Source organism: Vicia villosa, linkage group LG1 (genome assembly GCF_029867415.1).
Source record: "Vicia villosa cultivar HV-30 ecotype Madison, WI linkage group LG1, Vvil1.0, whole genome shotgun sequence".
In the NCBI taxonomy this organism is placed as follows: domain Eukaryota; kingdom Viridiplantae; phylum Streptophyta; class Magnoliopsida; order Fabales; family Fabaceae; genus Vicia; species Vicia villosa.
In genome coordinates this window covers 22,144,969-22,157,860 of record NC_081180.1, presented here as the reverse complement: position 1 = coordinate 22,157,860, position 12,892 = coordinate 22,144,969, and the positions used below count along the sequence as shown (strand labels likewise).

General features: G+C 35.7%; 3 protein-coding genes across 3 annotated transcripts; 1 reads left to right on the top strand and 2 right to left on the bottom strand.

Annotated features, from left to right (window-relative positions):
• Window positions 1-441: 441 nt before the first annotated feature.
• LOC131631033 (uncharacterized) lies at window positions 442-1,974 on the top strand. The gene is made up of 2 exons (XM_058901794.1): window positions 442-599; window positions 836-1,974. The coding sequence occupies exon 2, from the start codon at window positions 868-870 to the stop codon at window positions 1,678-1,680; it is 813 nt and encodes a 270-aa protein (XP_058757777.1). The 5' UTR covers window positions 442-599; window positions 836-867; the 3' UTR covers window positions 1,681-1,974.
• A 6,661-nt stretch (window positions 1,975-8,635) lies between these two features.
• LOC131602442 (uncharacterized) lies at window positions 8,636-9,106 on the bottom strand. Its single transcript, XM_058874564.1, has one exon. It carries the CDS (start codon window positions 9,034-9,036, stop codon window positions 8,728-8,730), a length of 309 nt encoding a protein of 102 aa, XP_058730547.1. The 5' UTR covers window positions 9,037-9,106; the 3' UTR covers window positions 8,636-8,727.
• Window positions 9,107-11,107: 2,001 nt separating this feature from the next.
• Window positions 11,108-12,752, bottom strand: LOC131602436 (uncharacterized). The gene is made up of 6 exons (XM_058874551.1): window positions 12,303-12,752; window positions 12,100-12,210; window positions 11,934-12,015; window positions 11,745-11,840; window positions 11,545-11,643; window positions 11,108-11,306 (listed from the first exon to the last, which is right to left on the bottom strand). Exons 1-5 carry the CDS (start codon window positions 12,356-12,358, stop codon window positions 11,545-11,547), a joined length of 444 nt encoding a protein of 147 aa, XP_058730534.1. The 5' UTR covers window positions 12,359-12,752; the 3' UTR covers window positions 11,108-11,306.
• Window positions 12,753-12,892: the final 140 nt, after the last annotated feature.

The following is a 12,892-nucleotide window of genomic DNA, read 5'->3' as shown; positions in this document are numbered from 1 at the left end:
AATCGATTCAAGCTACATGCATATATTTTAACATTTATTTATTTTATATTAGTCTAATATATTATGATAATATATTATTCATTAATACTTATTTTTTCAATATTATTAATTTGTTTAGTGTAATTTATTTATTTTTATTGTTTTATTTGTTTCTATCATCATCAAATATTATCATTTTGTAGTATTTAAATTTTAACATATTATTATACAAAACTATTTAAAAATATTTTAATAGTATTAGTAAAAAATATAAATATTTAATTTAGATATTTAAAAATCACTTTAAATTAAATAATATATACTATTGTATCAAATTAAATCAGATTTTTTTTACCAATCTCTAAAATTTAATCAAATCACAAATAATTTTTTCAAACAAATTGACTGAATTTGTAATTCAAAATCGAAGCAAATCACGTCAGAAATAAATAACCATAATAATTCACCAAAGACAAAATAAATACAGCTTAACAAATAAAAACCCTAAATCAACGAAAACATAGCGAAGCCGCTGAACCAACAAGTTTGGATCCGACCGATCTCAACACCATCCTGGTTTATCGTCTTCCGCCAGAATCACTGAGAAATTCATCATTCAGGTTTTCCCTCTTCTCTTTCTTTTCTTATCTTCCTTCTCCTCTTCTTGTTCCTTCATGTAGCGCGCTAGGGTTTCGTAACCATTGCGATTTCCCTTACTACGCCGCAGATCGGACCTCCACTCCGCACCACCGGCGTTCAACCGCCGCGATTAACAATAATCTTGTATCCTCTAGCTAGATTTATATTTGTGTTTGTTTAATTTTGTATTCATATCTGTTTTTTTATATTCTTGCAGTTGCAATTTTAAACCTATATTTGAAATAGAAAATGTCAAGTAAGAAGGAAGAAAAGGCTCAGGTTGCAGCTGATAGAATCAAGGCTGCTGCATTGACTGCTGCCAAAGGGCTTAGTCGAGCTCAAGCAGAACGGGCAGCAACTGCGGCTGCTCGAAATGTTAATGCTTATGGTCAGAAGGAAGAAGGGCCGAGCAGATGGCAAGAGAAAAGGGAAGCGAAGAGACAGATGTATTTGATGAGTACTGAGAAAGCTGTTAAATTGGGTGAAAGGAAGGAGCTTAAGCCGACTATGTCGACGATCGGTGGGAATGCGCAGTGTCAAAAGTGTTACAGCAATAAACACTGGACGTATGAGTGCAAGGGTGAGCGGGTTTACATTTCGCGGCCTTCTCGGACCCAGCAACTTAAAAACCCTAAGTTGAGGGTGAAAGTGTCCGAAGTGACAATGGAAAGTGATTTGGGTTATAATAATCGGAATGATCCTAAGGAGGAAAATGTTAAAGTGAGTTCCAAAAAGACCAAGAGGAAGCATCGGTCTGCTCCTAGTAGTGATAGCGAGGATTCGGTGTTTGAGACTGATAGTGGCAGTGGATCATCGTCTGTTACAGGGTCGGATTATTCTTCTGAGAGTAGTTCGGGTTCTAGTTCATCATCAGATTCGGAGGAAGAAAGGAGACGGAGGAAGAGGAAGAGTCTGAAGAAGAAGCAGGCTGAGAAGAAGAGCAAAGGGAAAAGCAGGAGGTACAGTACATCATCTGAATCGTCTGATTCAGATTCTGGTTCAGACTCTGATTCCGATGATAAAAGAAGCAAGAGGAAGAAGAGGCACAGTCGAAGACGTTGAATGAAACTGACGAATGTATGGAGCAGCTATGACTTTGGTGAGTAGGTGTTAAACGGTATCATTGATTGGCTCCACAGACACAATCTTCAAATTTTAGCAGATATAATGTAGAATAAGCTTTGCTAGATACTTGGGTTGTACGTATTCTCTTTCATTAACTTTGTCATCTTGAGAAACTTGGAAGTTTGATTTTATCTTTAATGTTTGATTTTATGGATGATGCTCTATGTATCTTGTGATGCTTAAGTAGTTATATGGATTTTGCAATTGGTGCAAGCTTCACAAATTCTGTCATTCTCAGATAATCCCGTTTATTACTTAAACTTTTTATGGTATGAGTTTTACTTAAACTTTTTATGGTATGAGTCTTGCATAACTGAGGGTTTTCTTGCATTTACATTGCATAAAATTAGCAGGGCTTGAGTTTAGTGCTCAGAGTTTTCATCAACTGATATACTAGACTGTACTTATACATTAGGGTTTCAATGTTCAGTTATATGTTTACTCGTCGTGAACCCCATTAGCTTTTAATTTACATACTTGTGACCTTATGGGAATTTTTCTTGTTTTTCCTTGCAGTCTAGTTATGTTTTCGATTTACAATGGTGGTATTTAGATTTAAATACATGACCTAGTGCAACTGACAGAACACAATGACACAAGGAGTAGTCCAATTTCTGTAGCTTATTTGTGAAGTGCTTTTAAATTATTTTGGGATTACACTTGCTATGATTTAAGTGAAAGCAAAACTTTTTTTGGGGGGTACTTCACCCCTCTTTCTTCTAAAAAGCTTGAGGCAACTTAACACCTGTTATTAGGTCAGGTGTTAAGATGCCCTTAAGGATACAGGTTCTTATGCGTTGCGTACATACAGTGTGTCTATTTTGCTTCAGGTATGTTTATATTAAGAATAATTGTTTTATTACTTTGGAATGACATGCAAAGAATTACAAACATTTACCAATGTCTAGTCCTTTAACTGTTAAATAATTTTGTTTTCTTTAGATAAGATATCTTTTGAATATAAAAATAAATGTTAGACATATTATAACTTAGTTCTACCCAACTTGATTGAAGTCCAATTCAATTGCTAGATATAAGGATCTCAACAAAAACTAGTATACACAAACACATCATTTGTTAGATTTAACGCCGATATCTCAGAGTCTTTTGAAAGGGTATTTGTTTCATATATTTTTTATAGCACAAGTTTGACTTGAATCCAAGCTTCAGCTTGTGTGCAGTGTTATCAAATAGTGGCACCATGGCTGTTATGGCGGATATACATGGTGGTTTTTTGGCTTGCCTCAATGGTAAATACCGGCCGATGTTGCGGGGTTTTCCGGCTTAATCTGCTATGATGGCGCTGCAAAGTGGCCAGCAAGGCAGAATTTTGGCTCTCCGCCATGGACCACCATCCTCATCGACAATACTGTTTGTGTGTTTTAAGGTCTATATTCATAGCCGGCAATGCTCATTGCTGGGCTGGAAAGTAGGAATTTACAGTAGAGCACCGCCATATGCTAACCTGTACTTTGGAAATTAGGTATTTACAGTAGAGCATAGACATTAGACCATATGGTAACCCATGCTTTGCACTAATGCGCTCTTAGAAACCATATTCAGTCGCTTGTTCCTGACCCCGAGGACATATTGGATTGTTTTGTACAAATTAAAATTGTAGATCTCTTGGCAAATGGAGATGGTTACAGTGTCTCTCCACTTGTGATTCTCTAGTGTTAACAGAGTTCTGTTGATTATAAATAAAATTGATGGAAATTGAGAGTGAATTCAATGCTCAGAAATTTGTTGTTTACTATTAATTCCAGGTTAGCTTACTATTGTTAGTCTACAGTTATTATTTCTTGAAAATTTCTATGAGGGAGTTAGGAATGCATGCTCTTCCTCTTAAGTTTCACCATAAGAAAATGTATTAAAAAGAAACTATATCTAATATAAGTATAGTGAGTGCATAGTTATAGTATATAGTAACCTTAACTTGTGTTATAAGCAGTTGATAAGATTATTACATTTATAACAAGTAGGTCAAAGCATGCAGAGAGTACTTATTATGGCCTTCTCACAATTGTATGTTTTATTTATATATATATGTGTGAAGGCCATCTATATAACTAGGAGCAGCTGATTTATTTGAAGTCGCCAAGAGTAAACGCTCCATTACCATCACCCTTTAACTTGATGTTGGTGTTATTAGTAACACCAAGTAGCTTTTGATTGTCTCCATTGAGAAGGCAACCTTGTGGTGCTTGAATGGGGAGAGGAGAGTTGAGGTTGGGATATGGTTCAGGCCGAGTTGACATAGCTCGGCTTCTCTCCCGTCCATCCATCAAGTCAGCAAAACCTCTAAACATCCCTGCCATTAGGATCAATCAAACAGAAGTATGAACTAATTAAGAAGTAAAGAAAAGAAACTGTGTAACTTGTTTTCTGTTATATGTATGCATAATGTTGAAGGAAGATTACCTTTTTATAGGTGCAAAAATGAGAATCTTGGGGCTAGTGATTGCTTCCCACTAGAGGTGTTCAAAACTCTTGGTCCAAACCATTAACCCATCCCCAACCTGTAACTTCAGGCCGGGTCTAACCCAAATCCAAACAAAATTAGCAAAAAATTGTGACAATGATGTTATTTTTTTTGCTCATAGTTAATAGTCTCCCACAAGTCAAAATCAATTATCTTAGCAACAAACTTTCAAGAGTTTGTTGAAATTTGAGTTTAAAGTGGTGAGATTATTATTGTTCCTATAGTAATATGGTTGATCTTAATTAGAATATTATTGTTCCTATTGTTATATGGTTGATTTTAATAAGGTTATGTTAAATTTTCCCTACTGAGAAGCAGTAAAAATTTGGAGATTTGTTGATTATTTTTGTTTGATAATCTAATTTAGTAGTATTACATCATGAGTTACATGTTGTAATACTTAGAAGTCATACAAGAAAAGTTGTTAAGAAAGATTTCGAGATTAACGATTTAGATAGAAGAATGATTCTATATATAATATTATGATGAAAGTTGATCTAAGTAGGGAATCCCACTTAATAGGATAAAACTTGGTTGTTGTTGTTGCTGCCTCGTCTCTATCATCCTAATCACATTTGGTTTTATTGGATTGAAGACTGGAATCAGGTTCAAATTCTGATGTAACCTTATGATTAACGTGTCTTTTGGAAACTTCTTCCTCACACAAATAGGCATCAAATTAAGTGGTAAATAGTTTTATTATTTTATTTTATGAAGAATAAGAGTAATGAGTATGTCTCAAAAAAATCCCCACTCACTCGAGCTAGGTAGAGAAATATTTTTCATACATTCGTTCAAACTTGAAAGCAAATCAAGATAAGAAATGTGAAACCAAATGGCTGATGGATTTTTGTTTGGGCATCTTTTATCCAATTTGTGTAAACGGATAGAATTGAATAAAATATGAATTATATCCACACACATTTTGAAATTTTATGCAGTCTATGTATGTTTGTGTTTCTTTGATTGGATATGATAATCCAAATGAAATATTCTCTTTTAAACTAATAAAAGCATCTTTCTTTTGTTACATTATTTCTTTTACAGCACACAAACAATCAATTTAGAGAACATCAAAAAGACAAGAAAAGAAATCCCTCGCTTAATCTAATCTATTCTTATAGAGAATTTCTCAACCAATTCCATGCCCTTCTCATGCACCACCGAATTGTCCATTTTGTTCTCGTGCTTCCGTAGATGCATCTCCGAAAGCATCTTTTTTTATTAAACGTTGTTTTGTTCCTTAGATACACCTACGGAAGTCTTTCACATGTGCATCTACGGAAATATTTTGGTGTTATATCTCGCAGCAGATCTTTCCTCTCCCCCATTCTTCACATTTTCAAATTCAACTCTCTCAAACCTCATACTCTCTCAACCCTCATACTCTCTTTCCCCTACCTCAAAATCGATATCAAGTTCGGCTACGTTGTCAAGATCAACTTCAACTATCTATCAAATTCAAAGCGATATTTAATCGGTAAGTTTTTGAAATTTTTAGTTATTTTAGAGTAGTTTTAAAATTGAATTAGAATGTGCTATTTAGGTGTATAAATGAATTGATAGGTTTAACAATAGTGTATAGAGACAATGTAGGGGTTGTTTGAGGTTTTAAAAGGACGATCAAGCCACAAAAATTGAGTTTGTAGTGGCTAGAACTGTACTCAGACGCCATTGTTGCGTTTCTGAGTTTCAGTTGCTTCCGTAGATCCATCTACGAAAGAGATGGACGTTAGGGCTTTCCGTAGGTCCATCTACGGAATCACCCAATGTATTGACAAGTAACATGCTTCCGTAGGTCCATCTACGGAAATACCCAATGTTTTTGAAACTAACATACTTCCGTAGGTTGATCTACGGAAAAAGTATTTTTTTAATTTCTTGTTTATTAATATTTCATTGTTCATGTATGGTTACCTATACAAACATTATGACTCACGAGCCAGATAGAGATATACATGGGAAGACTGCGCAACACGTATCTGTGCGTCGTGAACATGCGCGTGTTATATCTCATGTGACTGATGGAGTCACTGTTTCACCTGATACACCCGCTCCAGCCGCTGTCCCAATTGAGGGGGTCTCAACTGCTGTTCCAGTTCATACACCCGCTACAGTTGGGAATTTTACAGCTGTCCTTGTTGAGGGGCCTTCCCCGTCTACTACTATTTCACGGAGGCACAAGGATGATGCAGAGGGTTTTTCACAGATGCCACCACCCCGCAGACGTCGTCGTGGTACTACTTCTACTCCTGTGCCTGTGATAGTGACGGGAGATGCAGGATCTGTTGTGCCACCTACGCGGGACACGAGGATGAGCCGGTGTTGGAGCCTATTTGATACCCTGGGGGTCCTGTAGACACGGGTATGACGAGCATGCAACTAGGCGTATATGGGATGGAGAGGTACATTTTATTTGTTAATTACTTTTTATTTGCGTCAGTTCTGACCTTGCTTATTACTAATCGTGTTTTTTTCAGGGTTGAATACTACAACACTTCCCAAACATTATTGGCTGGGGAGAGGTAAAGGAGAGGTCATGCCACGTGCCAGTGCATTCACCCCCTTAGAGGGAACTAGGTGCAGGATCCCTACAGGCGCGCTCTTGACCGCATGGCCGCGGAGGACATCGGGTACTGCTGCTATGATGAGCACCGAGAGGCGGTTCCGTTTGACGAGATAACTTTGTATTCTGGATGGTTGGCCGCCAGTTCGACCATTGTTGTACGCTATCTTTCTAAGCGCGTCATGCGTCAAATTGGATACGAGAAGACGATACCTCACGATCCTACGGTCCCAGCTCCACTCGCCATGACTCGCAGGCAGTTAGATGAGGTGTTTGCAGGCTGGGAGCATCACATGGTCCTTGAGGAGGCTTGGGCGACGCTAGCAGAGCACGACTGGAGCTGTACCGAGAGGTACATCACATGGTACTACAGAGTCTTACATCCATACATGCTTCCAGCTGCAGAGGGAGGTCCTCCCAGACCAGCCCACGAGGAGATTCTCCGTGCGCATCAGACTCAATTGGACCACACTCAGGGTCTTCTTTCTCTCTGTTGTCAGATAATTGACAGGAGCATCAGAGCCATTGCAGAGGGTTTACTCCCTGAGGGGACTGCTTTTAGGCGTGTGCTGGATGATATGATCAGGATGACGGAGAGTGCATTTCTGTACCGTCGACATCGTGCCAGGACCCGTGGGACACTTGATGCTAGGGGTAGAGCCAACAGAGCCCTTCGTGGATCCGGAGGGAATGCGCATGATGGTACGTAGGAGGACGTCCGACATACTCAGTAGTTATATTTGATGATGTATTTATATTTCATTTTTGTATGTATTTGATGATGTACTCAACACTTTGACCGACATTATTTATATATTGTATTTTTATTGGTCTACCTACTGTTGTCTTTAAAATGCATTACTGAATCTGAAAATGTATGTCTTTAAAAATGGATTTTCTGAATGAAAATGACATGAATTCAAAAAATAGCAGACTCTTCCGTAGATGACCTACAGAACACTCTATTTTCACCACATTCCGTAGATGAATCTACGGAAGTATTTTTAAAATGAAAATAAGGTGAAATTAAATGTGTTTTCTTTTATTTTATACGCTTCCGTATATGCATCTATGGAAGAAAGCACATTTTTTTTAAATATGAAGTGCTTCCGAATGTGCATCTACGAAAGTAGGAACAAAAATGAAAATTTGCATATGGTGTATAAGATGTGCTTGGGGTGCATTCAGAAACATTCTTCGTATTAAAGGGTTTAAATATGTTTAGCTTAAGCCTCTTGAAAAGGGGTGGATATTTTTAATTGGTGAATATGAAGTTCTGTGTATCCAATTCCATCAATCTAAGTTTTGGTATTTTCTTGTGACATTAATCTTGGATCAACTTTTATTAAAAAAAATGTTTTCTATAAGGAGTGTGCAAGAGACGGGTTAAGAAAATAAAATAGAAAATTATGAGTATTGAAGTTTTATCCTGTTTATTTTTAGGTTATCGGATATATAAATGTATTTTGGAGTATTATCTTTTGAGTTAGTTTTTAGGATAAAATTTAAGCCCATTTAATATAATATTGTATTTAATTTTACAATTGACAGTTAAATGTAGAAATGTGTTTATGTACCCTCATCATCTAAATTAATATTTGGAATTTTTTTTTTCCAAATAACTTCTAACTATATAATCATAAAAACAACTAACTTCTAACTAGTTTACTTACTTGTACTTATATTTTACATTAATATGACTTCATGTGTTTTTTGTGGAGATGAATTATATTTAGATGGTGAATAGCTAGCTGTAATTGGATGAAGACGTAGTTTTCACTTTCGTTTTTCATATTTCAGAAGACACTGAAAAGGAAACATAAACATTTATTAAGAGATAAGAGTTATTAAAATCTCACCATTTTATTTAACTATTGAGATCTTACATGCCCCAATTTATATTACAGAACATTACATCATTTTGATGGGTACAACATTAGCGATTATATCGCTTATTGGAAGAATCAAAGCCTCCAAAGATGATGGCTCCATTACCATTGCCTTTGGTGTAACCAGTGTTGTTTATCAGACCTGTCATGTTCTGTGTGCCTTTGTTGTTAAACGAGGCCGGAGACTTGTTCTGTGGCTTGGCTTGTCGCTGAGTAGTAGTAGCGACATCGGAGTTGGGTGAGTGTTGGGGTTGTGTCTCCGCCGGCTCATCGTCCGTGTCAGTGTACGTGTCGGTGTCATCGCCACCGTCATCTAAAAGACGAAGCAACTGCATAAGAGATCTAGAATTTGCCATTGTTACTTATAGGAAACACTATGAAGCTGATTTTTGTGGCTTATCTAAGTTATTTGGTTTGTCAAGTTTGATATGCTTTTATATGTAGGTGAGGAGGAATATTGAAGTAGTAGCTTGCACAATAAGCTAATGTTAATTATTTTTATTCTATTATAGAGTAAGAATTTGAAATTTGTTTTTTGAAAGATCTATTTGTGGAATATGATTCCCAACTGAAATTTAATTATTTTGTTGCTGTTGTTATTCATTCACTAAAGATAGACATTACCAAAGAAAAGGTACACAAAAAATGTTTTTGGATTTCTATTTTTCATGGTTAAAACTGTATTATTATTATTTTTTCTCAAATAAAAATAAGACAAGACGAGGGATTATTATTGATAGATGTCATACGGGATGTTGCTCCAGTGTCAATGTATCACGTTGGATCGGGCTAAGTTATTTCGAGGGTGTGCACCGTCTCCTCTATGTATGTGGAAGTTGGTGGTGTAGTAGTAGTGAAAGCGGCTTGTTGAGGGCTTGAGCCAAGTATACCGAGTTGCTGAGACTTGTTCACAACAATTTGTTTTGGCCAATTATAAGATGGACATGGGCACAGAGGCATGTTCCACGGGGTCCATTGTTGCCACGAGATGAAATATTGTCGTGGTGGATTCTTACCATATAAACATTGGCGTAAAAGGATTGATTGTCACCGTAGTTACTAGTACCATACAAGACCTTTTTTTTAGAGTTTCGTCCACTAGAACTCTTCTTGTTTTCAGGATGGGGAAATCATGTCATCAATGAAGTTGAGTTTCGGCAACAAAGGCTCCCGGTGAAAAGACGAATTTACGAGCAACACATTGAATCACTATTAAATCTTTGAGTTGCAATTGCGACCTCGTGGTTTCAAACGTAGGAAATGGGTCTTGTTGTTGGATGAAACGATAAGGCAATTCAATTCCAGCAGATTCATCAATCACAAGAATGAAGTTGAGAATATCTTGTGAAATTATGGCGCACATCCATTGTAGGACGATCACGTCAAGCCTATTTGAAAGATCAAAATCTTCGATTTTGATTTCAACTGCTTTCTATTGAGCCGTCTCATCAATAGGTGGAACGATGTGATCAAGAATGTTATAATCACATGCTTGAATTTATGAAAGAAACTCAAAATTTGAACTAAAATTAATTAAATCTCAGGCCTTAACTCCAAGAAAATGCAAGCAAATGTTTATATGATTGGGTTACTTGACAAGTCTTGAAGCTTCAAATTATGAAAGAGATGAAGTCTGAAAGCTCGCCCCATCGCGTCTGAGTGAATTGTGTGTTGTAAAGATATAAGGGCTTTTTTGTAAAATTATACGGTTAACCCCACACACACTAACATAAAGTTTAATGTCTCTTTTTCTCAAAAAAATTCCTAAAAATGATTTGGAGACGTGCCAGTTGAATCACGAACAATCTGAATGATTTTGGACAAAAGTTGTATAGTCCAATCGATTGGCAATCATACCCAATCAATTGGGTTAATGCAAAAACCATCATTGAACGTTTAGGTCAACGCCTTAATGAAAGAAAATGGCTCAATATCCCTTATTTCCTTTTTAAACATCCTAATCGTTTGTTTTTAGGTCTTCATATCCATTGGAGAAAAGTGCCAACACTACGCCAAACAAGGAAAAAGACAGCGCTTTTTTTGGCTTTAGGCAGCGCTTTAAAGCGCTATCTATTCCCCCGCTGCCGTAGGTAAAGGCAGCGCTTTTTTTCACCTTGAAAGCGCTGCTAAATGCACCCTTTAGCCAGCACTTTTACCTTTAAAGCGCTGTTAAAGGCCCCCTTTAGACAGCGCTTTTATATTAAAAGCGCTGCTAAAGGCCCACTTTAGGCAGCGCTTTTCTGAACAAAATTTTTAAACGCTTCTCTTGTAAAGCGCTGTCTAATGTCCAAGAATTTTTTAGATGCATCTATTTAAAAAAGGCTTGCCCCAGGTTTTCACCACATTTTGCACCTGTATATACCATTACAAATTTCACATATACGAATAAACTTTGTATTTTTTATATGCTAAGATGCTAAGAATATATTAATAAACAACAACAAAATTACATCCAATATAATTCAATGAAAACAATTGCATCATCCAAAACATTTTTACCCAAAACAACAAAATTACATCCAATTCAATGAAAACAATTACACAAAATTACATCCAAGTCAAAAGGATGCTAAATATCTACTTTTTCTTCTTGCCAGCAACTGTAACCTTTTTACCCTTCAATATCCTGCAATTGCATCAAACCATTACAACCACAAAACAGAATAACAGAAAACCAAAAACAAAATAATATAAAGGTGAAAAACATTCTACATTAGTGTCCATAAAACCATTCTACATTTGCCACGAATGTATTTCAAACGGCCTACATATCGCTAAATAATCTATGTAGATAAATCAAATATTGCAACATGCACTTGGCTATACTCAAAATTCTCATCAATTATAGTAAAATTTCAATATACCTATACAACTTTCAACTCAATCATGAATTGACACCATTCCTCCTTAAGTTCCTCCAACTTAGATCTTGAGTAAGTAGCACACTTGAAGTCATCAAAGTACTACAAAATAATATAACATGGTATGTTTAAGTTAAAGCTATTTAATTATATGAGAAATATGTGTTAAATATTAAAATAACTCTTAAGTTAGAAATCCATACCTTGGATGGAATCTCTATTTGATTCGAAAGAAGAATTTCTTTCATAAACTGCAACATGTAAAAACCGCAATCTACTTCATTACGCTGCCCAGGACACTACACATGGAAAGGAAATATGGATAAGGCGTAAGTTTTATCACGTATCATCACTATTTATATAATCAAAATTGCGATAATTAATTAATATACCTCCACTCGAATCCATGTGATGTTGTTAACTTTACTCTTTGGTACTTGACTTCCTCTTTGTGCTCGAAAAACTTGTATAACGCTAATAAAACATAAACGCATAATTTAAAACAATTCCCATAAATAAATAAATATACACACGAATATTTAGAACAATCTCACTTACGTATCAACCAACTCCTTCACAGCTTCGTATGTACTAACTGGATTGTGTAAGGAATCCAGAAAATATACAACTTCTCTGATAGGATTAATCGCGACCAACAACCAATGTCCACTGTAAGGCAAAACAAATGTGAGATGAAAACTTTCTACACAATGTCAAAATATGAAAAATTATAATAGATTAATTTAGAATTGAAGTCTAACCCGTTGCCGGTATTAAACGGTAAAAAGAACAACTTTTCTGAATTTATGCTAGCCATAAAACGGTTGAGATGGTCCTCGACTAACTACACCAATACAAAAAAGTCAGATGTTGTTTTTTTTCAGTATTAAAACAATAGCCTTCAAATACATGTTGCAATCTAATTTTCATCATGAAAACAAATACCCTTAAATTGAACATGCTTCTAACACAATTTCATATTAGCTAGAACTATAATTCCAACATGCTTTCTCAAGACTATAAATTGCATGGCCTAACTATCACATGTCCTGGCATGAGAAACAAATTCATGCATTAGTAAGAAAATTAAGAAATTCAAAAAGAAAGAAAAAATATCAGAAAAGGAAACCTAAAACATATATATGCATATGAACGAGTCTAAGTTGTGCTTTCCATTTAGAGAAGCATTGGTAAACACTCTTATCAATATGATCCATCTTAGTTTGTGAAAAGTTATTTAATTTGAAATAGATGATGAAAATTAATTCATTAGAACGTTTAAAAATTATGTGTCTTTAATTATAAGCATTAAGAACAAACTCTTTTAAGAATATTGATAAAAATTAAATCA